The sequence below is a fragment of the Papio anubis genome, chromosome 9 (assembly GCF_008728515.1).
Source record: "Papio anubis isolate 15944 chromosome 9, Panubis1.0, whole genome shotgun sequence".
Taxonomy (NCBI): Eukaryota; Metazoa; Chordata; class Mammalia; order Primates; family Cercopithecidae; genus Papio; species Papio anubis.
The window spans coordinates 56811230-56838665 of record NC_044984.1 but is presented as its reverse complement, the minus strand read 5'-3'; the positions used below and the strand labels follow the sequence as shown (position 1 = coordinate 56838665).

General features: G+C 35.9%; 1 protein-coding gene across 17 annotated transcripts in view; it reads right to left on the bottom strand.

Moving 5' to 3' along the window:
- USP15 (ubiquitin specific peptidase 15) overlaps positions 1 to 26603 on the bottom strand; it is a 152766-nt gene extending 126163 nt beyond the window's left edge. For 16 of the 17 annotated variants that reach the window (XR_002515663.2, XR_002515664.2, XR_002515668.2 and 13 more), the window contains exon 1: positions 26372 to 26603. Coding sequence is in view for 9 of the 17 variants with exons in the window: in XM_017945982.3 (XP_017801471.1) it covers positions 26372 to 26460 (89 nt within the window). In the remaining 8 variants the exon portion in view is untranslated. The remainder of the gene's footprint in view (positions 1 to 26371) is intronic. The other variant, XM_021922547.2, reaches the window with a different exon arrangement.
- Between the last annotated feature and the right edge of the window lie 833 nt (positions 26604 to 27436).

Below are 27436 nucleotides of genomic sequence, written 5' to 3'. Positions count from 1 at the left end.
AATGAGCCACCACGCCTGGCCATGTATCACATTTTCTTTACCCAACCCATCAATGATGGGCACCCGGGTTGATTCCGCGTCTTTACTATTGTGAATAGTACTGTGATACTTTTGGCAGGTGTCTTTTTGGCAGAATGATTTATTTTCTAGTAATGGGACTGCTGAGCGTATGGTATTTCTATTTTTAGTTCTTTGAGAAATCTCCAAACTGCTTTCCACAGGGGCTGAACTAATTTGCATTCTCACCAATAACATATTAAGCATTCCCTTTTCTCTGCAATCTTGCTAAAATCTGTTATTTAACTTTTTAATAATAGCCATTCTGACTGGTATGAGATGGTACCTCACTGTGGTTTTGATTTGTATTTCTCTGATTATTAGTGATTTTGTGCATTGTTTCATATGTTTGCTGGCTATATGTATTCTTTGGAGAATTCTGTTCATGTCGTTTGTCCACTTTTTAATAGGGTTGGTTTTTTTCTTATTAAGTTCCTTACAGAGTCCAGATACTGGTCTTTTGTTGTATGTATAGTTTGAAAATATTTTCTCCCATTCTATAGATTGTCTGTTTACTCTAAACAGAAAAATTTCAAACTAACACATATAAATGGTCAACTATAACATATGAAAAAAATTTTCACATCACTAATTATCAGATAAATGCAAGTAAAACCACAGTGAAAAAGCATCTCGCACCAGTCAGAATGGCCATTATTAGAAGGTCAAAAGATAACAGATGTTGGCAAGGATGCAGAGGAAAAGGCATGGTGGGAATGGAAATTAGTACAACCTTTATGGAAAACAGTATGGAAAACAGTATGGAGATTTCTCAAAAAACTAAAAATAGAACTACCACTAGATGTAGTAATTACACTACTGGGCATATACTCAAAGGAAATGAAATAATTCTATCAAAAAGACACGTGTACTTTTATGTTTATCACAGGACTATTCACAATAGCAAAGATATGGAAACAACCTAAGTATCCATCAGTGGATGATTGGATAAAGGCAATGTGGCATATATGGATACATACACACACCATGGAATACTACTCAGCCATAAAAAAAGAATAAAACCATGTTTTTTTTTGCAGCACCATGGATGGAAGTGGAGGCCATTATCTTAGGAAACACCTTAAGTGTCCATGAATGGATGACCGGATAAAGACAATGTGGCACACACACACACATCGTGGAATACTACTGAGCCATAAAAAAGAATGAAGGCATGTTTTTTGCAGCAACATGGATGGAACTGGAGGCCATTATCTTACGGGAAATAATTCAGAAATACAAAGTCAAATACTGCATGTTATCACTTATAAGTGGTAGCTAAACCATGTATACACACGGACACAGAGAGCGAAATAACAGACACTGGAGACTCAGAAGGGTGGGAGGCGGGTGAGGGATGATAAATTATTAAATGAGTACAATATACACTATTCAGCTGATGGCTACATTAAAAGATCATACTTCACCATTATGCAGTTCATCCATGTAACAAAACTGCATTTGTACTCCTTAAATCTATAAAAATATTAATAGAAAGTATAATCTGTCTTAAAACGTTAATTAAGCTTCTTTACCAACGGAAGTTAACAACAATACTATCTCTGACTGTTCCTCCTATAGCAGGGGCAAGCAGGATTGGTTTTTGAATGATTTCAAAAGTGTGATAGAGCTAACACTGTAAACATTACTGAAACTATATTCATCTTATTTTCAGCTACCTAGAACTAACTTCTCATCAGATGACCAATGACAGAAAAAGTAAAACAAGTGTTCACTAGGATAGAAAGCATTAAAAAAATATATACCTAAAACATTGCAAAAATTTATTCTGACTACAGTATACCTCCTATAAAATACTGCTTTGTCATTGGTTCATAATGATTTTAAATTCTTTTCTAGAAACATTTTCCCCACATTTAACCAGGTTCAATCACAAGCAGAATCAACAGTAAAGATAAAGGTTAATGAGAGATTTAAGGCTCATGTGTGTAATATTACAGGTAAAGAAGTTTTTTAGAAGATTATCCATTCTAGTGTTTCTTTCTATGATTACCATATATAACACTATAAGAATAAAACCCCACAGTTAACGTCTGAAAATAGCTAAAGCAAAGGCACTAACCTAACAAAACCTCAGAATTCTTAAAGAATATTCATGAGTCTAACTCCCTAAAAGTAGATATGCAGAATTATCTGTGTACCAGTATGCTGAACCCACTGTCAAGATTATGCAATGGAAAGCCCCCACACATTGTGGAGATTAAGATTTTTGAGAAAAGAATTGAGGGACTAAGTCTTAAGAAAATCCTATTTTCTAAAATAAATACTGACTAGACTAGCAATGATTTTACTTACACTCAGACATTCGATTTGCTTTCTTTGCAAAGTTCCACAAAAAAGTCTAATAAGATTTTGATGGGAAGTACATTAAACTTACAAAATTGAGGGACACTGCCATCTTTACCAGTGAGTCTTCTTATCCACAGCCATGGCATATCTCTTCATTATTCAGGTTAATGTCTTTTAATGAATTTCATATGTTTTGCCAATAAAAATCATGTTTTGCTAAATTCATTCCTAGAAACCTCAGTTTTTCTCTGTGAATTTTACCTTTTTTTCTAATTAATTACATTCTATAACTGCTTGTAGTTGATGCATAGAAATAATATTTGTTGTTTGTTTTTTAGAGACAGGGTCTCACTCTATTGCCCAGGCTGGAGTGTGGTGGCACGATCTTGGCTTACTGCAACCTCCACTTCCTGGGTTCAAGCAATTCTCGTGCCTCAGCCTCCAGAGTAGCTGGGATTATGGCTTGTGCCATGCCAAGCTAATTTTTCTATTTTTAGTAAAGACTGGGTTTTGCCATCTTGGCCAGGCTGGTCTCAAACTCCTGGCCTCAAGTGACCCGCCCGCCTCGGCCTCACAAAGTGCTGGGATAACAAGCATGAACCACTGTGCTCAGCCTAATTTTTTAAAGTGATTAATCTGATATCCACCAGCATCCTGAATTCTTAGTAGTTCTACCTAGTTGTAGGTTCCCTTAGATTTTTCTATGTAAAAACTCATATTGTTGCGGCAAATAATGTGTTTAATCGTTTCTTTCTAATTGTATTCCTATTGTTCTTGTCTATTGCCTATTTTTCTTGGCTAGGGCTTCTAAAATATAGGTGAAGAGACAGCAAACATTTTTGTCTTGATTTTTTAATGACAAGATTTAAAGTTTCACCACTAGGTAGATTTTTTATAAATGCTGCTTATTAGCTTGCTGTAGGTTTTTGATACTGTTAATGAACTTAGAGAAGTTCCTTTCTATTCGACATTTGTTTAGACTATCATGACTAAGTGTTGAAGGTGATGAAAATTTTCTGCACTTGCCAAGCTTTTTCTCCTGTACTCTTCTAACAAACCTAGAATAGCTTTTACTCTTCTACTATCTATAAAAGTAGTTTGTAAGGGGTTATCTGCCCCTTAATGATTTACTTGTATGAAAACTACTGGGGAGTGTAGTACCATTTGGGAGGGTAGATTCCGATCTTCAGTTAATTTTTCTTAGTTACTGATGTTTCCCTTTAAAATGGAAATGCAAAATTTCCTGTCAGTTTTCTTAAAAAGACAATGCCACATGCATTAAAAATAGAATATGTACTTGAGATAACATTAATACTACGGTTACAAACATCATTTAGAAAACACATTAAAAACAAATTGTGGAATAATACAGAAATGCTATTTATAGTTACTTAGACATTTGTAAGATATGGAGTTCTATCTCCCAAAGTACTTAATAAATCCTTTACAGTTATACAGTAGCCTCCTTTTAGCTGCAGTTTCACTTTCTGCGGGTTAACTGTCAACTGTGGTACTCTCACCACTCTTGCATTTTGGGTCATTATTAAATAAAATAAGGGATACTTGAACATAAGGATTGTGATACTGCAACAGTCGACCTGATAACCAAGACAGCTTGAAGACAGTTTGGGTGGAATGGCACAGTATTTCATCACGCTACGCAGAACACAGGTAATTTAAAACCTATAAATTATTTCTGAAATCTTCCATTTACATCATAATGCCTATGTCATTTACCTCATGTCATCTCATCACATATGCATTTTATCATCTCACACTATTACAAAAAGGGTAAGCAGAGTACAGTAAGATATTTTGAGAAACCACATCCACATAACTTTTACAGGATATTGTCATAACTGTCCTATTTTATTATTAATTGTTGCTGTTAATCTTCCTGTGGCTAATTTATAACTTTTTTATTATTATTTTTTTTGAGACAGGGTCTTGCTCTCTCACCCAGGCTGGAGTACAGGGGCACGATCACAGCTCACTGTAGCCTCGACCTCCCTGGCTCAAGTGATCGTCCCACCTCAGTCTCCTGAGTAGCTGGGACTACAGGCATGTGCCACAAAACCAGCTAATTTTGTTTATTTTTTGTAGAGATGATATATCACTATGTTGCCCAGGATAGTTTCAAGCTCCTAGGCTCAAGCAGCCCTCACACTTTGGCCTCCCAAAGTGCTGGGATTACAAACACGAGCCACTGTGCCTGGCCTATAAACTTTATTACATCTAAGTATAGGAAAAAGCAGTGTATATCAGGTTTGGTACTATCTGTAGGCTCAGGCATCCACTGAGGGTCTTGGAACTTACCCTCTGCAGATAAAAAGGGACTACGGTACTAAAAGTATATAAACCACCTAATGCCATACATTTCTGTATCAACTATCCATGTATTGTCATACATTTCTGTATCAACTATCTTTCCTAGATCTTGTAGTGACTTCTTTCTGTACAATGATACTATTATGATAGGAGACTTTCCCATTTGATGATATTTAATTGCTTTCAATACTATCTTCAATTGAAAAAGGGCACCATATTTCTATCAGGGCTATCTATACAATTTTATGGTAATGAAACATCAGGAAAGCAGAAAAATAGGAGAATCTGGCCAGGTATGGTGGCTCACGCCTGTAATCCCAGCACTGTGGGAGGCCAAGATGGCTGGATCACTTGAGGCCAGGACTTCGAGACCAGCCTGGCCAACATGTTAAAATCCTATATCTACTAAAAATACAAAAATTAGTCAAGTGTGGTGGCACACGCTTTTGTAACCCCAGCTACTCAGGAGGCTGAGGCACAAGAATTGCTTGAATCCAGGAGATGGAGGTTGCAGTCAGCTGAGAGCATGCCACTGCACTCCAGCCTGGGCAATAGAGCAAGATTCTGTCTCAAAAAGCAAACAAAAAAAGAAAAATTGGAGAATCTATTCCAGAAATAATGTATAGTGTTGTTAGGTATATATTAGAAAGACAAGATTGGATGACGTAGACAAGAAAGAAGACTAAGAAAGGTAAGATTAGATGACACAGAAAAATAAATGAAAAGATTTTATTTCAATACATTTATATAGATCTGCTGCACTGTAAAAACTATACTTCTACATCTATGAAATCTGCCAAAATTCCAATGTTCAATTAGAACTGATAAAAATACTAGAACAGAATCAACAGATTACAAAGGCTACAAATAATGAACAAAGACCTGAATTTATATATTCTCAAAGGTTTTTTTTTTTTTTTTTTTGAGACGGAGTCTCGCGCTGTTGTCCAGGCTGGAGTGCAGTGGTGCGATCTCTGCTCACTGCAGCTCCGCCTCCCGGGTTCATGCCATTCTCCCGCCTCAGCCTCCCAAATAGCTGGGACTACAGGCGCCCACCACCATGCCTGGCTAATTTTTTGTATTTTTTTAGTAGAGACAGGGTTTTTGGCCAGGATGGTCTTGATCTCCTGACCTCATGATCCGCCCGCCTTGGCCTCCCAAAGTGCTGAGATTACAGGTGTGAGCCACCACACCTGGCTTCTCAATGGTATTCTTAATCCTCATTTACTATTAGGGTCCAGATAAGCCCAATTTTTGCTTTTGAGTTTCTTTTATTGACTTAAAGTCATTAGGATATCAACCAATACAAATAGTTATAACTATGTAGGATGAAGTCTAAAATGCTTAACATTGCCTAAAAGGTCTTGTATGATCTAACCCTAGCTACCCCTTTAGACTCAGCAGGTACCATTTTTCTTTGTGCCCAGATCCAGCTACAAGAGGCTTCTTTCAGTTCCTTGACACACCATTTTCTGCCTCATAACCCCTTCTACCTAGAAAATTCCCTTATTCTCTTCAACATGTAGAGCTATGGTCTGAATGCACGTGTCTCCTCCCCCAGAATTAATGTTAAAATCCTAACCCCCAAGGATAGGGTATTAGGAGGTGATTAGATCATAAGGGCAGAGTCCTCATGAATGGAATTTATGCCTTTATAAAAGAGGTTCCCAGAGAGACACCTCATCCCTTCCACTACAGCTAGAAGGTTCCATTTATGAACCAGAAAGTATGCTGTGTCCTCACCAAACACAGAACCTGCCAGTACCTAGCCATCTTGGATTTCCCAGCCTCCAGAACAGTGACAAATAAATTTGCTGTTTTTAAGCCACTTACTGGTACTTTGTTATATCAGCCTGAAGGGACTAAGACACATAGTTAACACCTATAATCTTTCATATATCTGCCTAAATGTCACTGTTTCAGGGAATCCCTCCATAACCCTCTCTCCACTTCACCAGAAAGTTTGGAAGAAAAACAAGATGGAAATCTCAGTTTCCTCATTACTAAGCCTCTTTATTAAGCTTAATTTATTATTAATTTAATTAAGTTAATTATTAACTTACTAATTAAGTTAATTAAGTTTATTAACTTTATTAAGTTTGATTTAACAACAAAATCACTAATATTTGAGTTTTACTCTTGGGCCATGTGCATACTTCTAAGCACATTAATATATTTTCATTTACCCAATGAAGTAGGTACTATTATCTTAATTTCAGATGGAGTACATATGCAGAGAAATTAACTTGCCCAAGGTTACAAAGTGTCAAAGCTGTGATTAAGAAAATGTGATATTGGCATAGAGAGAAGTAAAAACACCAATGAAAACAGTGCAAAGAAATAAGAGCCAGACTCACATATATATGAGGACATATATCAAAAGCATCATTACAAACTAATAGGCAAAGATGGACTCTTCTATAAAAGGTACTGGTACAACAGATCACACATAAAGGAAAAAATCATTTACAGCTCTATCTTACATATGCAGTCAGTTCTTTTCTAATACTTGTTTTGAAAACTTGAAGGTGTTACAACACTTAATTAGGCAAATCAAAACCACAATGAGCTACCACCTCACACATGTTAGGATGTCTATTATTGAAAAAACAAAAGGTAACCGTGAGGATGTGGAGAAATTGGAACTCTTGTAGACTATATAACACGGTGCATTGGCCATGGAAAATTAGCCTCAAAAAATTAAAAACAGAACAACCATATGATCCAGCAATCCTACTTCTGGGTACATACCTAAAAGCATTAAAATCAGGGTCCTGAAGAGACATATGTACTATCATGTTTACTGCAGCATTATTCACAATAGCCAAGATGTGGAAATAACCTTAATGACTTTTGATGGATGAAAGAATAAAGAAAAATGGAATACTATTCAGACTGAAAAAAAAAGATCCTACCATACGAAGCGACATGGATGAACCTGAAAGTCACTATGCTAAATGAAGTAAATGAGTCACAGAAAGACAAATACTGCATGATTCCACTTATGAGGTATCTAAAACAATCATAGTCATAGAAACAAAGAGTAAAATGGTGACTGCCAGGGGCTGGGAAAAGGAAGAAATGAGTTCATGATATTCAGTGGGTACAAAGTTTCAGTTATGCAAAATGAGTACGTCTATTGTACAATATTGTGCCTATATTTAACAATACTATATAGTACAGAAAAAAATTAAGATGGCAGAGCTCATGTTAAGTATTCTTACTACAATGACAAAAGTTGATATAGACAGTCCAACTTACGGTGTGACTTAAGATTTCCGGACTTTATAATGGTATGAAAGTGATAAGCATTCAGCAGAAACCATATTTCTAGTATCCATACAATGATTCTGTTTTTCATTTTCAGTACAGTAATCAATGCTTTATTATAAAACAGATTTTGTGTTAGCTGGTTTTGCCCAACTGTAGATTAATGTAAGTGTTCTAAGCACATTTAAGGTAGGCCAGGCTAACCTATATTGTATAGTATGTTAGGTATATTAAATGGATTTTTTACTTACAATATTTTCAACTTCTAATGAGTTTAACAGGCTGTAACTCCATCAGTAAGTTGAGGACCATCTGTATACAGTCATGGACTGCATAATGACTTTCTTCTCAATGACAAACTACATATATGATAGTGGTCCCATACACCATAATGTAGCTAAAAAAGCCCTATTGCTTAATGATGTAGCCATTGTGACACTGTAGCATAACTCATTACTCACATGTTTATGGTGATGCTGGTGTAAACAAATCGACTGTGCTGCCGGTCTTACAACAGTATAGCACATATAATTATTATAATACTTGCTGATAATAAACAACTGTTGTCAGTTTATGTATTTACTTTTAATCGTTATTTTAGCGTGTACTCCTTCTACTTATATATATAAAAAAGTCAGGCAGGTCCTTCAGGAAGTATTCCAGACAAAGGCATTGGTATCATAGACGACAGCTCCATGAATATTATTGCCCATGAAGACCTTCCAATGGGACAAGATGTGGAGGCAGAAGACAGTGATACTGATCACCCTGACTGTGCAGGCCTAGGTTAATGTGTTTGTCTCTTAGTTTTCAGCAAAAAATTTTTTAATTAGAAAAAATTTAAAAATAGAGAAAAGCTTACAGAATAAGGATATGAAGAAAATATTTTTGTACAGCTGTGTAATGTGTTGCTGGTGTTTTAAACTGTTATAACAAACAAGTCAAAAACATTTAAAAAATTTTAAGGTTTATAATGTAAAAATGTTGCAGTAAGCTAAGGTTAATTTTATTATTGAAGCAAATATTTTTAAATTAATGTAGCCTAAGTGTATGGTGTTTATAAAGATTACAGTAGTGTACATTAATGCACTGGGCCAAATTTGTCCAGCCCGAGGCTCGCACGTGACCCAGGACACCTTTGAATGCAGCTCAACACAAATTCGTAAACTTTCTTAAAACATTGAGTTTTTTTTGTGATTTTTTTTTTTTTTTTTTTTTGCACATCAGCTATTCTTAGCGTTACTGTATTTTATGTGCGGTCCAAGACAATAATTCTTCTTCCGATTTGGCCCAGGGAAGCCAAAAGATGGAACAACCCTGTCCTAGGCCTTCATATTCACTCTCCACTAACTCACTGACTCACCCAGAGCAATGTCCAGTCCCGCAAGCTCCATTCATGGTAAGTGTCCTAAATAGGTGTACCATTAAAAAAAATCTTTTATAGGGCATTTTTACTGTTCTTCTATATTTAGATACACAAATACTTAACATTATATTAATACTGCCTACAGTATTCAGCACGGTAACATGCTGTACAGGTTTGCATGCTTCCCTAATCCCATCCCCTTCCTTCTCTTGCTGAGGCACTTTGTCAGTGACATGTTTTAAAGAAGATAATAAAAATGGTAGCACAGCTTTACATATGTTAAATAGTTAGAAATATATAAATACCATAATAAACATATTTTATCTTAAAAAAGATTGTCTGCTTGTGGAAGTGGGATTCAGAAGAGTTACAGTTTGTGAGTTATTGTGAAGGGGTGCAAGGAGGGTTATCCAAAATCTGCCAGAAAGTTTTAACAGCATGAGTAAATGTCTTTTGTTTAATACAGAAGTTATGTATAGATACATCTTCACATATATGCACACAGAATGGAGTACAGTCAAATAGACTAAGAATAATGTTGAGGCTAGCAAAAGCGATAGTGTTCACTGACAGTCAACAATGGAAATTTTATGCATAAAAATAAGAAAAATAATTATAAAAACCTTTTTAAAGTATACACAGCAAAATGCAGAAAAGGCACCGTTTTTATTCACTATTTATTTCTGAAAAAATTCATAACTTATATGGTCTTTTGTATTTATTTTTTATAGTTGTACTTTTTCTAAATAGGCGAACTTGCATTAGATTTTAATTAAAAATTTACATAAGTCTTGAAGAATTTTCTTTGGAAAAGCACAATTCATTTGCAATCATTTCTAAATTTATCAAAATGTGATTCTGATATAGGGTAGTGTATTCATTCTTGAGAAAATACTTCCTTTTTCTACTTCCCACTGGTAACTAGAGCACCCCTAGAGCAACCAGTGAATAAGCCAGAAAAATAAATATGAGTGATAGCTCATATAAAAAGAAAAGCACATAAAGTACAGATTATTACCCTTGATATCTTGGAAGATAATATAAGCAAAACGAAGAAGGAAAAAATTCCAAAACTGACATATTTACTGATTTGAAGCTGATCAAACTTTGGTACCAAATATTATATATTAACTACAGACCTGCAACCATCTAAAATTCATCTAAATACTAATGTACAAACCATCTTGAGTAGCCCAGAGTAGTAATTAAATTGTTCTGTGATGAACAGGCTAAATTTCTTGTACAAAGGAGTCAATGCTTTATAAATGAAATCAAGGTGAAATATTTCTGAATACTAAGACATCTGACTGTGTTCCTGTAAAGAAGTTATGAAGTAAATGTACCAACATATAATCTAAAAGATCTATGGCTTAATCACTATAATCTTCCTGTTTCAGAAGATGACAAGGAATTTTATGAGGGTGCCTCATACCTGGTCATCACATATGATGCTTACATATTAGTATATCAATCTGAAATTATTTTTATCATAATGTTACTATCTGGGTTCAAAGTTACTAAAGAAAATCATATAGAGATTAAAGACCTATGATTTTCAATCTCTCAAGTCCTTCAAAGATGACCTGTAACCTTCCACCAAGTCCACAGCATAGCTTTCTATATCCTCAATAATTATTTCGAACCTTTTCCAGTCTTACCTAGTCTCTAACCCATTAGGTTGAATAACCTTGCTACCTACCTTACAAAGCAGTTAGAAGCCTGTCCAACTCTACTGCATCGCACCTGACTCTTACCCGATTTCCTTATATATCAGTGGAGGAAGTAATCTTCCTCAAATCCCAGGCCAATAATTTTTGCTCCTATGCTGTGGATCTAATTTCCTTCTGCTTCCTTGGAGACCTTCTCCCACACACAACTCCTAACCCCATCTAATCTGGCTTTTCCTACTCAGCATTTCAACAGAGATTAAGTCTTTTTCTCCTCTCCCCCCATATCACTTTTCAACTCTTGTATTTTCTCATCTATTCTCATTTTCTGACTTGTCCTTACAGTCAAGCTTCTCAAGTTTCTATTTCCCCAACTTTCACTTATACTCCAATGTAATACAACAGGTCTTCCTACTCTAATGGGCCCTCACAAATCACCAGTGACCACCTTAACAAATCCAATGGATTCATAATTTTATATATGTATTAATCCTTCAAAAAATTAACCTCTGTCATTCTTTTTTTTGGGGGGGAGGTGGGGGGACCCCTCCCAATTTTTTTACAACTTTCTCTTTTGCTTAAGTGTATTACATAGAGCTGCTCTTTGATTTCTTCTTTCACTGTTTATATTCTCCTATAATTAATATTAATAATTCCAAAATCTGCATCTCAGAGTCAGTCCTCAAGTTCTTGAATCATATTTCCAATTCCTATAAGTCCATGTCAACTTGGATTTTCCAGACATCTCAACCTTGAGTCAATCATCTCTCTCTACATTTACCCATTCTCTACTATTACTTTAATAAATGACTTCATCAGTAATTTCCCAAGCCACAAACCAGAATATTAACCTATATTCCCCGCTCCATAACATCCAGTAACCAAGCACTTCCAGAGTATTTCTAACAGTCTGCCCCTCTCCTCTTCATCCTCAGAAAAGTACTTTAGTTCTGTAGCTCCCCTTCCACACTATTTTTAGTGGCATAGATTACTATGATAGCTGCTTGACTTGTACATCTTAAGTTTTGCTTGCTTCCAAGCTGTCCTCCACTCTGCTGCCAAACATTTTAAAACCACAAATATGATCATCTCACCTCTGTTTAAAATCTTAGTGTCTGCATAAGATAATACAAATGTTTAATGTTTATATAAGGTTTTTCTACAAAGTATTTTTACATTAGTTGATGGTAGAGCAACCTTTTTCTTCCCTCCCTCCTTCCCTTCCTTCCTTTGAGACAGGGTAGAGCAACCTTTTATTATCTTCATTTATTTATTTGTTTATTTGTTTGAGATGGTCTTACTCTCGTGCAGGCTGGAGTGCAGTGTTGTGATCACAGCTCACTGTAACCTCAAACAACTGAGCTCAAGTGATTCTCCTGCCTCAGCCTTCCAAATAGCTGGGATGACAGACAGCACCACCATACCCAGTTAATTGTAAAAAATTTTTTGTAGAGCCAGGTCTAATTTTAGGAAACCAGAGAGGCAGTAAATGGAGTTTTTTTGTTGTTGATTTGTACATGTTTATGCTGACAATATTCAGATAAATGTTCCTGCTTAATTGCCTAATATTAAAATACATATAACCTTGTTTATTTTTTTAAATCCTACGTTGCCCAGGCTGGTTTTGAACTGCTCGCCTCAAGTGATCCTGCTGCCAGGGCCTCTTAAAGTGTGGAGATTACAGGTGTGAACCACTGCGCCCAGCCTCCTTTTTAACAGAAGGAAAAGTCAAAATTCAGAGAGGTTATATAACTTATCAAGGTCACGTAACACTACTTGGTGGGTACGCAAAGTCCTGCAGTCTAGTTTTCAGACTCTGAAGTTCAGTGTTCTTTTCATTACAACAAACTTTAAATTCCATTTATTTAACAAAGACCTAGAAATGTAACAGATGCTTGGTCAAATCATATACCACACTCCCTCTTTATGAAACAATAAGTTCACTTTTAAAAGTGAGATAACAGAGGATATGGTAACATTATTACCAAGCTATAAATAGAGCTGGAAGGCTTATTTAGAAGATAAATTCTAACAATTTCTAATAATCCATTGTACTTATTGAGAAAATGAGTATTTTCAAAGTGGGTATCTTTAGGGTTAGAGCTTTGCCTATCAGAAACTTAGCAGAAAAAGAGTCCGAATGTTCACACGTGTGCCTATACGAGATTCATGTTTTCACAATTAAGATCACACACACACAAAAACACTACCGTTCTCTGAAGAAGTTTCCTAGAAATGTGGCAAACACTAAATTGTGGATGAATTTGTCATACCAATCTCAATTTGTTTTCATGATTATTTTTGTTTATATATATTCTTATCTCCTGAAATCAGACTTGAGTAGATATTCTAAATTTCCTATAGAAAAAGCACCACATCAAACTTCTATTTTTGACACTACTTGCTGTGAAGTCTTAGAAAAGTTACTCAGCAATAAAACCCTTCGACTGTCCATCTTAGAAATGGGAATTCATTCATTCAAAAAATACTTCAGATGAATAAAGTGGTTGGCAAAACAGTCAAGGTCCCTTTGTTCATGTAACTCAACAGTCCAGTGGAGGAGCGAGAAAAAGTAAGCAATCAAGATACTTAGTAAAATATTGTTAAGTGCTGTGAAGGAAAAGTACAGGGAGCTATGAAAGCATATAATGAGGGCCCTATTTAGAATAAATGAAAATCTCTCTGAAAAAATAATGTTTTAGCTTCTGAATAAGAGTTACTCCAGGAAAAGTGGTAAGAAAAAGTATCTAAACTGAATGAAGATGACATGCTAAGGCCAGAAGGACTTTGGGAATTTTGAGTGTTGAAGGAACTGACTAAATGAAGGTGGAGTTTATGACAAGGTAGGGGAGAAATGGTAGATGAGACTAGAGAGTTTGAGACCGAACTAAATAGTGCCTTTAATGCAATGACAAGGATTTCATCTCAAGTACGCTGAAAACCACTGAAAGATTTTTAACTGTAAAGAGATATGATTCGATTTACCACTAGGACTACCTCACCAGATTACTGGAACGATCAAATACATGTGAAATACTAAGTCAAAAACTTACATAAAGTTACAGTAACATGAGTACTTCAAAAAGATCTAAATTGTATGGTGCTAAATATTCTGAAGGCATTATGATAAATAATTTGTATTACAGTCTGGATAGAATAATTTTCAATGGCTCCGGAGAAGCTGGAGGCTTCAGAGTCAATTTTAAGACACTGTTCAAATATAGTAAAAGCTACTATATGAATGTAAAAGATTCTGGAGTTGGTGGGGAGAAAGAGGAGAATTTCAAAAGTTGTTTGGTGCTTTTACACTAGAAGCAAATTTAAGAAAGATATACAAGGACCAATAAATGATTAAGAAATAGTCCCAGATACAACAGAGTATAAAAGGAATATGCGGAAATTCCAACAGCAGGATGTAGGAAAACAGAGAGGTAGTAAATGTACAGTGTTTTTGTTGTTGTTGATTTATACATGTTTATGTTGACAACTTTCAGATAAATGTTCCTGCTTAATTGCCTAATATTAAAATAAATATAACCATGTTTATTTTTTGAAATCCTATCTGCCTCTGTACAGAGTAGGCATAGGCAGTCCTTTTATAAGTAAAAAAACACACACAAATCTCAGCCTGATCCAATGTAGCACACTTAATCTCAGAAAAATATTTATAATCATCTTGTGCAGAATGGCATAAACAATTCTGGATACTGATTCATTCTTACGACTAATTCTCTTATTTAACAAAATGCCTAAATTATATTTGAGTAGTGATAGCATAAAACAACTTTCAACACTAAAGAGATATTGGCAGCATCTAGTACTTTAAATTATTATAAATCAGATTATTTCACTGACTTTTTTTTAAGTACCACAAATTAAGACTCAGAATTTCATGGTTTCAGTAAAACTTAAATAAAACTATGAAATTCACTCAAATTCAGGTTACCATCTCTTTATAGCTTAAATTTGAAATTCCATGCATTTCTAACCTATTTTCTGCTCCACACATTAAATCCATCACTTAGTAATAAATAATTTTTATGACCTCTTTTTAGATCCAAACTAAGACAAATAAGAAGCTCAAGAAGGAGGCCAAGTAAGATTGTTTTTAAACTATTCATCCAGAATACACATACATGATCATTAATATCTTAAATGTGTATGTCTCTCCATATTAAAGATATCTTGTAACCATGTGACATATAAGCGTGATAAGCATATATGAAGCAAGAAGGAAATGATAATAACGTTTGACTCTGATTACATAAATTCCCTCAGCTCTGTGTAACTTTTCTACACTGGAAGAATTGGGTTTGGTATTAACAATATAAAAGTAAAAAAACAGAAAAAAACTAAGAAAAATTGGGACTTCCTCAAAACAAAAAGCTCTTACCATCAACTTTGCTTTTTAAAAGTATTTTGTATCATATGCAGGCATACTTTAAACTTAGAGTAATAATAACAAGCATCTACATACATACCATCAAAACAAGCACCTAAAGAAAGTAATTATAAATACTAATATATAGCCCCCCGTGGGTCCCTCTCTTGGATACCCTTACTCTGATTTAGTATTTATCATTCCATGAATATTTTTATGCTTTTCTTAAATAACTGTATTTCCACAAACAATATAAATAATTTTGAGTGTTTTAAAGCATTATTTAAAGGGTATGATGTGACTATTTTTTCATTTGAAGGATTAATGTGAGTTTAGCCTCCTTTTAGGATGCCAGGTCGTTTTCATCTGCTGAAGTTGTTGTCTTACATTTCCCAGGTACTGTAAATGTGTTTTCGGTAATTAGCACACTTATCTATGTTCTTAAGATAGTGCACTGTTTGTGCTTTTGGGGCATGAGATTAGGAATGGAAGAGAGATCCACGGGTTAAATGACACAAAGCATTCACTGTGCAAATACTATTATACCAGATACCTCTAAAAAATAAAGAGATGGGGTAGATTTCGAATGACAGAAGAAGGCGGGCTGCAAAAAAGAGGAGTGTGTCATTTATATGGAGTAATGAAATACAGACATATATTTAAGAATATTTACAAAACAACATTTCAACACAGTATAAACTAGTAAGAGAAGAGGGCCAAAACAAACTTGAGAAGTTGTTGGGGGACACAGTTCCAGATTTTAAAACTTACTATACAGTTACTATATTTACTATACAGTTATAATGTGGTACTGGTAAAAGGATACACATGTATGTCAATCAAACAGAGAATCTAGAAACAAACCCTCACTTTTACAGTTAATTGATTTTCAAGCAGGGTATCAAGACAGGGAAAGAACGATCTTTTTGACAAATAGTTTTGGGACAACTGGATAACCACATGCAAAAGAATGAAATTGAACTCCTCCCCTGACGATATACACAACAAATTAACTAAGCTGAATTACAGACTTAAATGTAAGAGCTAAAACTATAAAACTTGGAAAAGAAAATATAAGAGTAAATCCTCATGACCTTGAGTTAAGCCAAGCCTTCTTAGACATGATACCAAAAGCAAAAGTGACTAAGGAAAAAACAGACAAATTGAATTTCATTAAAATAAAAACCTCTATGTTTCAATGGGCATTACCAAGAAAGTAAAAAGAAAACCCACAGAATAGGAGAAAAAATTTGCAAATTAACTATTTGTTAAGGAACCTTTATCTAGAGAACTTTTACAAAGCAATAATAAAAAGACAAAATAACCAAATTTTAAAGTGGGCAAAGAATCTGGACAAACATCCAAAAGACATACAAATGGCCAATAGGCATCATTACCTATGAGGAAAATGTAAATCGAAACTACAATGAGATGCTACTACACACCCACTAAGATGGCTATATAAAAAAAAAAAGAACATAACAAGTGCTGACAAGGAGGTGAAAAAACTGGAACCCTCATACACTGCTGGTGGCAATGTAAAATTACAGCCACTTAGAAAAACAGTCTAGCACTTTCTTAAAAAGTTAAACAGAGACCTAGCAATTCCACTTACAGGTATATACACAAGAGAAATGAAAACTTGCGATGGATGTTCATAGCAGGATTATTCAAAATAAGCATAAATTGGAAATTCAAATGTCTATCAATTGATAAATGGATATATCAAATGTGTTATATCTATACAATGGGATATGGTCACATACCACATAACAACATTTTGGTCAATTAACAGACACATTATGTCTGGCTAGGCACAGTGGCTCATGCCTATAATCCTGACACTTTGGGAGACTAAGCTGGGAGGATTGCTTGAGGCCAGGAGTTCAAGATCAGCATGGGCAACATAGCAAGACCCTCATTTCTACAAAAAAATAAAATAAAATAAAAGACACAGCGGTGCTTGCCTGTAGTTCTAGCTAATTGGGAGGATGAGGCAGTGGAATTGCTTAAGCCCAGGAGGTCAAGGGTAATGTGAGCCAATATCGGGCTACTGCATTTCAGTCTGGGTGACAGAGCCAGACCCTGCCTCTAAAAACAAAAAAGATTAATATCGTATTTTTATTTTACCTTTTCTATGTTTAGATATACATATACTTACCATTACATTAGAATTGACTACAGTATGCACTACAGTAACATGTTGTATAGTTTTGTTTTTTTGCCTAGGAGCAACAGGCAATACATCCTAGGTATGTAGTAGGTAATACCATCAAGATGTGTGTAAGTACCCTCTTAAGATGTTCACACGACGAAAAAATTGCCTAACGACACATTTCTCAGAAGTTATCCTTGTCATTAAGTGACTCATGACTGTATCACTCAGCAGTAAAAATCTATAACATATTGACATATGCTCTAACATGCATGAACCTAGAAAACATTTATGTTAAGTAAAAGATGCAAAAATCACACATACTATATGATTCCATTTGTATAAAATATCCAGAATAGGCAAATATATAAAGACAAAAAATAGATTAGTAGCTGCCTAGAGCAGAGGAGTTTGGGGGAGAAATGGGAGGTGACTACTAATGGGTATGAGGTTCCTTTTTGGGATGATGAAAATATTCGAAAATTGATTATGGTCATGGCTATACAACTCTGTGAGCATACTAAAACTCAGTGAATTGTCCACTTTAACTGGGCAAATTGTAAGGTATGTGAATAGCATCACAATAAAGCTGTTATATATACATATATATATTTTAAAAGCAAAGAATGGAAGGGCCACAAATTTGGATGAAATTAGAGATGGTTTGAAAGACTGACTTTGAACTAGGTTTTGAAATAAAGTCAGTAATTAGTAAGAAATATTGGAAACAACAGAAATGGTGTATAAAGGCCCCCAAAGCAGGAAAAAGCAAATAATTTGTAGGAAATGGGAGACACTATCTGTATCAAAACAGAGATATATTAGTTAGAAATGAGACTGCTGAGACTAGAAGGCTAAACCAAGAGGACTCAGAAAATTCTAGAGGCTCCTGATATTACTAACAAATGAAAATGGTGTTTAACAAGTATGACAAAGCTGTCATTTCTTGATTTTAATACTTTCAAGTATTTGTCTTTCAAAAAGTTGCTTCCATAATCTGGGTATGGCTCTATCACGCATAGGCAGGCAGTACAGTTAGAATTTAAAACGCAAGCTTTAAGTTAGACTTCCTGCTTTACCGCCAAGTGTTATGACCATATAAATTTAACTATCTCAGTTTCTGTACTGGTAACATGAGAATACTACCATGTATTTCATATATGTAATATATATGGGATAAACGTATTACATTATATAAGGAACCTATCTAGAGAACTTTTAAAATGCTCTCAACATAGTAAAAAGCTCTTAACATAGCAAATGAGCAATAAGTTTCTGAAAACCATAGCCACAACTATGTGGTACATATAACTACTTAGCTACACCTCTCCTGAGAATTAAAAAGTTCTTCAGCTTGAAATCCATTCAAATGTATGAATATAAATTTCCTTCTTTTTATCAAAGGCAAATCTCTTGACTAAACTGTTAAAATTTTGTCAAGCTGTAAAAACATATAGGTAAATAACAGAAATCAATCCAGATTACCAGGTCTTTTTTACCTGGAGCAAGGAACTTGATGCTCTTTTCGGTTAAGTAAGTTTGTCTCTAATGTTCTCAGGTTTTGATTTAACTAGCTCTAAACTTAGAATACCCTGGCCTCAGAGCCACCCTTGAACTTGTTTGTGAGATCTTTGACTTCTTTCACAAAGGAAGTCCTTTCTACTGGTATTTCTGCTAAATGATTTTCTCTTATGGTGGGGAATTACCACATTAATATTCGGGTCTTCTCAAAACTAAAAGGAGAATGGAAGGGACAGTTAGCATTCTTAGTTCTCCTTTCCTTGGAGGAAAAAAAGGCGTCATTACTCTTTTTTTTTTTGGAGAGCTATAACGAAACCATGTAGAATCTTACTGATGAAAGTAGTAAAGGAAGTCTAGGCATAACTAAATGCAGGTTAATCCTACAGGGGTTTTGTTTTATATTATAATTGGAACTTATTTCCTCCTTTGTAAGGAGCCATTTTTGACCCTTCCCTAAAACAATTTTAATCTGTATCCAAAACTGAGGCTACCTACTAGGCTTATGCTAGATTTCTTGAATAGTGACTTTTGTATAAACTGGGTGATGAAATTTAAAGGATCTACATTCCCTGTTTAAAGGATAAATGGGAGAAAGAGTCTAGGGAAGTGGTTTCAGAGGAATGAATATGAGACACAGAATGTGAATTACAGTGGTAAGTGAGGAAATTAAAATAAAAAGAACAAGTTAGACTGACATTACTCAGGGAAGAAAAAAGGAGTAATTGTCGAAAAATTCTATACAAGGACTAAGAAAAAAGAGAAATTCCCATGGTTTAACGAAATATTGTTTGAATTACATTCGAGTAGTGACAGCATAAAACCATTTTTAATACTAAGGATCTATTCTTAGTATTAGACAGTATCTAGTACTTTAAGTCTTTATAAATCAGGTACTTAAACCAGGTCTGAAATCATCAAAGATAAAATGAAGGGTAATAAGAGCATGTACTTTAAAGACTGCATAAGTGTAAAACATTTAAAATAGTGGCTTCGACAGACTAAGCATTTAATAAATGTCCGCTGGCAGTAAACTATGAGCAAGCTCATTTCTCTCAGATTCCTCATCTATAAGCCATATAAATATACAGTTTGGTCCTTATTGTGAGGTTCAAATCTCATAATGCACATAATCAACCTTTACCAATTGTTCTCTACCTTCCCTTTATTTCTCTACCAATATACCCAATAGTTTCAATTCACTTTTGTCAATAATCATGGCTTATTAATAAAGTGATTTTCAGTGAAAAAAAGAAGAATCACTCTAAACTCACATCATAAGATAGGTAAATTCAAAACTAAGATAGCAAAATTGACTGTTTTATTATCAATATATCTTCCACTATCTTAATTTAAATGTTCTTTCACTTCAAAAATTCTTTAAGAGTTATCTCTAGGGAAAAATCAGTTAGTAAACATGGAACATAATAATGCATTCATATTTGCATTTTCTGTGCTGAGTGGTTCATATGGATTTAAGTCCAAGAAGAAAGCCTTATGTATTCGTGGCTTATAGTAAACCAATACCATACTTTAAAAATATAGACTAAACTCTGAAACAAAATAGCCTACAAGATTTTACTTTATGCTTGATGGCTTATTTCTGTAAAACTATGTGAAGGGGTCATATCATCTCTAATAAGAGCTTATGATTATTGATAAACAATTAAAATTCAAAAGCTCAATAGTAAATGACCTCAGATTTTTTTGTCTGAATGTACTTGTGGATCAAAATGACATTTGCTCTGTACATTCAATTATTCACCTATCAATCTTTAAGCATGTTTTAATTTCCAGAAGCAAGGTGTTAAGATTTCCTACATGTTCCATCATATCTAAACTGAACAGTCACAAGAGACAAGTGTGGGATAAAATGGTAGAATTCTGCTACTAAATATAAAATAGACTTCCTTTAAAGAGAAAAATAGGTTCTTTTCTTTTTAAAGTGAATCTACTTTTTTAAAAAAATGAATCTTTAAAATAAGAGACAGAGGCTGGGCATAGGGGTTCACACCTGTAATCCCAGCTATTAATACTTGGGAGGCTGAAGTCAGAGGATTACTTGAGGTCAAGAGTTTCAAACCAGTCTAGGCAACATAGCAAGATCCCATCTCTACAAAAATTTTAAAAGTTAGCCGGGTGTGGTGGCACACACCTGTAGTTCCAGCTATTTCAGAGGCTGAGGCTGGGAGTTTGCTTGAGCCCAGGAGTTTGAGGCTACAATGGGCTATGACTATGCCACTACACTCCACCCTGGGTGACAAAGCGAGAGTCCGTCTCTAAAAAAATTCTTTTTAAATAAAGTAAGAGGCAATGTGGTATGGTCCTTTAAGGGCACAAACTAAAGACCTAAACTACTTGGGTTCAAATCCCAGCTATAACACTATGTGAAAACCTTTTGGAGCCTATAATTCCTATTTTGTCAAATGTGAATAACACCAATTCCCAGAATTGTGGTAATATGGTGATGAGTAAATAAGTCAATATGCATTTATAACAGTACCTGGCACATAGTGTTTTTAAATGTAATATTACAGGTCATGACCTGACAAACTAATTTTATCTTGTTACACTTATGTAGAAGCAAAACTGTTAACTGTCACAAAACCATTTTGCAAAAAGGTCATTTAATGCCTTATACGTGCTAATAGGAAAACGGTATAATTTAGAAAAAATAAAGCCTGAACTTTACCAAGCAGATAAATGAAATCATTGACTAGCTCTGGACCTTCCTAGCCTATTAGGGTACATTAACCCTGAACTCACTAACAGAAGTCATTTAAAAACTCACAAAAAATGCTTAAATTAAGAAAAGTTGCTTTCCTAGATTTTTAAGCATCTAAGATGTGAAACATGTCTTAAGGTCACTATCTCTGTCCTTGTTTTCACCAATTTACCAAGACTAAAAAAGTTTTTCCTTTTGGTTTCATTTCCTATAAATGATGTAGTATATACGCTACTCTGGTTGTAAACACCCAGGCACTACTAAAATTAATTTTAAAAGTAATAGTAATATAAAAATTTATTTAAGTATACAATAAATATTTTGAAATTCATGTTAATAGTGTTCCTTTTCATTATTAAGGGATTTGTGAATATAAGGTTATTTTCTTTTAGTTTCAAAGTTGCACAAACATAAGGGATCAAATAAAATTAAGCCTCAAAGATTTCTAAGTAAAAGTAGGAATGGACAGAAAGCTGTAAAAACTGAAATCAATGTCTCTGGCCTAAAACTTCATTGATCAGATTCTTTGGCAATTGTTGAAATGAAAATGTCATAGAGATTTTAAATGACTCTACACACAAATTACTCTGTAAAGTTACCTTAAATCTACTACAGTTATTAGGGTTTATACAAAAATGGCATGCAATGTTTTGCTAAACTGCAAAAGTTAACTACACATTGCCACTTAACATAATCACACATAAAAATTACTGAAAATGATTGGCAGATGAATAACATTTAATAAAAATGGGGGAAATGAAGCAGTGCTTTGGATGATTTGTGGTTATGTTTTATTTACTCATAATAGGCCTATTTCTTAAAAAATTTCCAGACTGGAAATTTTACAGGTAGTTCACACCTGTAATCCCAGCACTTTGAGAGGCCAACGTGGGCAGATCACTTGAGGCCAGGAGTTCGAGACCAGCCTGGGTAACATGGGGAAACCCTGTCTCTACTAAAAATACAAAACTTAGCCAGGCGTGGTGGCCTGTGCCTGTAGGCCCAGCTACTCAGGAGGTTGAGGTGGGAGGATCACTTGAACCCTGGAGGTGGTTGCAGTGAGCTGAGACCACACACCGCACTCTAGCCTGGGCAACACAGTGAGAGTGTCTCAAAAGCATTTTTTTCCAAAGAGAGAATTTTATAACCCAAATGAGTTACAAATTTTCTTTGTAACTCATTAACTACCATACTTTAAATATGTTCCTAAAATAGTCATATGTACCTTAAGCAAACTATCTTTTTGTCTCATCAGAAGAAACCACCACGTATCTGAAAATTGTTTTTAATTCATCCTAAGCTATACAATTCTAGTTCATTTATCTCTTTCCTATAGTTCCTAAACTCTAAACCTTGTTCATGGTTTTCTGATCTCTTGTTGGAATTGAAATACAGATCAACAAATATCATTTTCAGACTGCTTTACTCCTTATACAAATCAGTGCTACCTTCATGGTTTTTAAAAAGGTATTACTCTCTTGTATTAATTTTGATTTACTTCTCAGTATAAAGTCTAGAACCAAATACATCATAAAGTATGTTTCTCTTCATCTCACACTTGTGTAACTTATTTTCATCTCTAGAAAATCAGTTTTTAGATAAAAATCACTTACTGCTTACAAATAAAGAGAAACTGCAGTACTTACACAGAATCAAGTAAATCTTTATACTTGCCTAGGTATGGAAGTTAGTTACCCAAGTCACCATGAGACAGTCATTATCTGCAAAGTACTCAAGAGCTAATAAGTGAAATTTATTCACTGCGATGCATTTGACTATAACTTCAGACATGTGTATTAAACTTTCAAGAATAAACTTATGGTAAGCCCACCACTTTTTCTCAATAGCCCAGTCTTTCCTAGACAGTTACATACTATATGCCACGACAATACTCCATATGGTAAATTTCAAAGAACCTGATTCAAAGATTAAAAAAAGATATTAAAAGGAAAAACAACTTTCTAGTGAGTTCCAAAAACATAAACTAAATTAATACATATCCTGACCAGTTCTGTACTTGTAAGTTCATCATCAAATTCATACTTATCAAATTATTCTCTTTAAAACTCTGAATCAATTTTTTGTTCTATACTACTTTGTTTTTGAACAGGTTTCACTTGCTAATTTGCAAATAAACTGGCTTACAAATAAATCAAACTGGTTTCTGCAACTCCCAGTACCTTCTTTCTCTCGCAGGTTTTTTCCTTTAAGAGAAAGTTAACGTGAGGATAAACTTGCACAATCTGCTTTTATCTAAATATGTGGTCCTCAGTTTACTTTTGTTTAAAATAAAAGCACTGAAATGACTCAAATTTATGAGCCTCTTGTATTCAGTCGTGCTTTATACTTGTAATACTAGCATTTTGGGAGGCTAAGGTGAATCACTTGAAGCTAGGAGTTCAAGATCAGCATGGGCAATATAGTGAAACACAGTTTGTACCTATGGAGCTCTACACACACACACATATATAAAACAATTTACATTAATTTTGTCAAAAAGCAAAAATATACTCATTTGAAAATACCAAACTTTATAAAGTTAAACGCCCACAATGCACATATTGCTCCTATCATCCTGTAGTGTCAACACCAATTACTCTATATACAAAAACGTGACATTAATGAGACAATAATACTTATATTTTAACTTATAGACTTAATAGATTTCTATTTTAAGGAAATTCACTTTTTAAAATAAGGTGGTAATAGGTTGGGTGAATTAAGAATTTTTAAATGTTCTTTAACTTACAATAGTGGGCAGGGACTTATTTGTCATACCACAAGCCAAGGTAAACATGGGTGTCCTAGGAAATGTCCAATTTCCCCACAGTAATAAACATCTTACTAACATTATAATAAAAACAGTAACTTTCTTTTTTTTTTGAGATGGAGTCTCACGTTGCCCAGGTTGGAGTGCAGTGGCCGGATCTCAGCTCACTGCAACCTCTGCTTCCTAGGCTCAGGCAATCCTCCCACCTCAGCCTCCTGAGTAGCTGGGACCACAGGCGTGCCACCATGCCCAGCTAATTTTTTGTATTTTTGTAGAGACGTGGTGCCCAGGCTGGTCTCGAACTTCTGAGTTCAAGTGATCCTCCCTCCTCGGCCTCCCAAAGTCCTGGGATTACAGGCGTGAGCCACCCTGCCAGGTCAAAAATAACTATTATTAAGTCACTTGAAGATTCTATTTTTTTGATACAATGAAACAAGTATATATTTACATCCTTAGGGATTTCTATCATATAAACATAGTATACAGCCTACCAAAAAAGAAAAAAGAGACTAAGACTTAGATCAAGGTTAAATTATGGTCCTAAATCTGCCACCTATTAGCTTAACTGAAAATGATCCCAGTATCACAGCCTTTTGTCAAGAGTAAAGAGCAGAAGGTAACTAAAATTTAGTATCTCATAAACATGAAATTCTTAAGATATTAAAACGAATCAAGATAAAACCCTTATAATAAAATACTGTCCATTTTACAGAAGAGACTGAGGTGCAATGATTTAAATTAACTCTCCTCAAAGTCATACTGCAAGTTGAGTGGTGAAACTGTGACATAACTCAGGTCTAAATCTTACTGCTCCTTCCACTATGCCATAGTGAAACACTCTATAAATTATATACTACTGTTATGGTAACAGTGGGAAGTGAAAATATTTTTTATTATAATGAAGAGGCACATTATCCTTCCCCAAAAATAAGGAATTTTAAATTATGTTACATATTCACATATTTAAGTTATTCTAGATGCCACTGGATATGGCCGACAAGTGTGAAAATGTCCACATACATCCTTCAGTATTATAAATATATATCCTTTGGTATTTTACAAGTTCGAATATTAGCAGTTAGTTAAGCCTCAAGTGGACTTATCAACTTTTTGCAGGCCTACATTATCCTTCAAACAGAAGGGAAGGGCTGCACATCTAACAGAAACGCTGCCGGCTTTTATCAAGCCACCACTAAAGCACAAGACCACGTGGTCTCTCATAAGCCTAAGGTTCCCTACTCCTCTCCCTCCTTCGACAAGGAACTGGAAACTAGGGTTTCTTTCTCTTATGTGGGGCACTGACATGCCACCTGTGTAGTACAGACCGCAAACATCCTGCAGCCTGCCTCCCGGAAGACTACAAGAATCAGAATAAAAGGGAACTTGGACGCCGACAATTCTAGGAAAGGAAATGAACAGAGAAGTAAAGCCGGTAAGATCATGATAAGCCGCGGCACCGGGACCTGTCAAAACAGCGTATATGAGACTCAAACCAAACCACTATAACCTATCATTCGAGAAGGCCTGAGGTGGGAGCGGCACTACGGAAGGAAGGAGGAAGAAGAGAACCGCACGAGTCAGTGCCGCCACCGCCGCCGCTCTCCGGACACCTTTCAGCATGCCCTGGCAAGCCACGAACCCTGACCCTCATCTAGAGTCCAACCTTTGCCCTAACATTTCAGAAGCAGCCAAAATCCTGCTACCCCGGCGGCCGCCGCCAGACCTGCCCGCACCTGTCACCAGCGAAAGACACCAGCTCGCGGCTCCCGCCCTCTTCTCCACTATCCTCGGGCAACCGCAGGCATCTCAACCCCTTTCTCTTACCAGGTGTCCCCTTTCCGGAGCGAGGTTTTGAGCAGCGTCGCGATGTCAGACCGCTGGGTGTCCAGATCCGCCGCTCCGCCTTCCGCCATCTTCTTCCACTAGCGGTAGGGGAGGTGGCAGCGACGGCGGCGGCACGCCCCAGAGCATTATGGGAATGGCGTCCCCACGGCCCCTCCCAGTCGGCCGGTCGAAACCAAAAGGCACCGGGAGCGGGGGTGGTCCTCGGGACAAGAGGAGGCCCCGGGGGCGGACTAGGTGCGCGGCCATGGTCTGCTGCCCCCCATCGGTCCCCGCCCGTTCAGCATCTTGCCTTGGCCTCCTCTGGCTCGGGACAGCCAGGTTTTAGCTCTCCTCGCCGCCGAGGGCTCCGGCGCTCTCTCGCTAGAGGGATGCCACCGCCCTGTCCTCCCATCCTCGACGTTGCCTTCCCCTCCCTCTTTCCCACTGACGCCTTGAAAACCCTTATTTGCGCATTCACTCACGCCTGGGGGTGAGGTAGGGTGGGGCGGGGGGGCGTGGGGACGGCTAAGATATGGCAGAAAATTTAGCAGCTCCGTGACTGGGCTTTTCGTTAAGAGTAGCAGAACCCAAGCTCGGTGAATACGGGCACACACACAAAACATTCCGAAACCGAACGCTTGGTCTCCATGCCCTTCCGGGGTTCCTTCCAGCGCTCTTACTCCCATTGTAGGTGGGGACCCTTTATAGGCTCTTTGTGACGCCTCCCCAGGCACACCCAGACGACTAAGCTGCGGTGAAAAACATGTCCCAGTTCATCGGTGAACATCGAGTAGAATATGGACAGTATTGAATAATGCCAGATACTAAAGGAAGAAAACGTGAGAGAAACCCTCTTCTTTATACAAGAGAGTAACATTTTCTTAGCCCCATCTTCCTGTGGTGCCGTACACCTGAAATGAAACTAGGTATGTCTTTCATTTGAAGTCAACGATTATGTTACAAAATAGAAAATCGAGTCGCTTAAAAAGCAAATGCCAAGGTCACACAGCAGGTGGAGAGGTAAGTGGAGAGGCTGGTTCAAGAGCCCACGTGCTATACAGTACA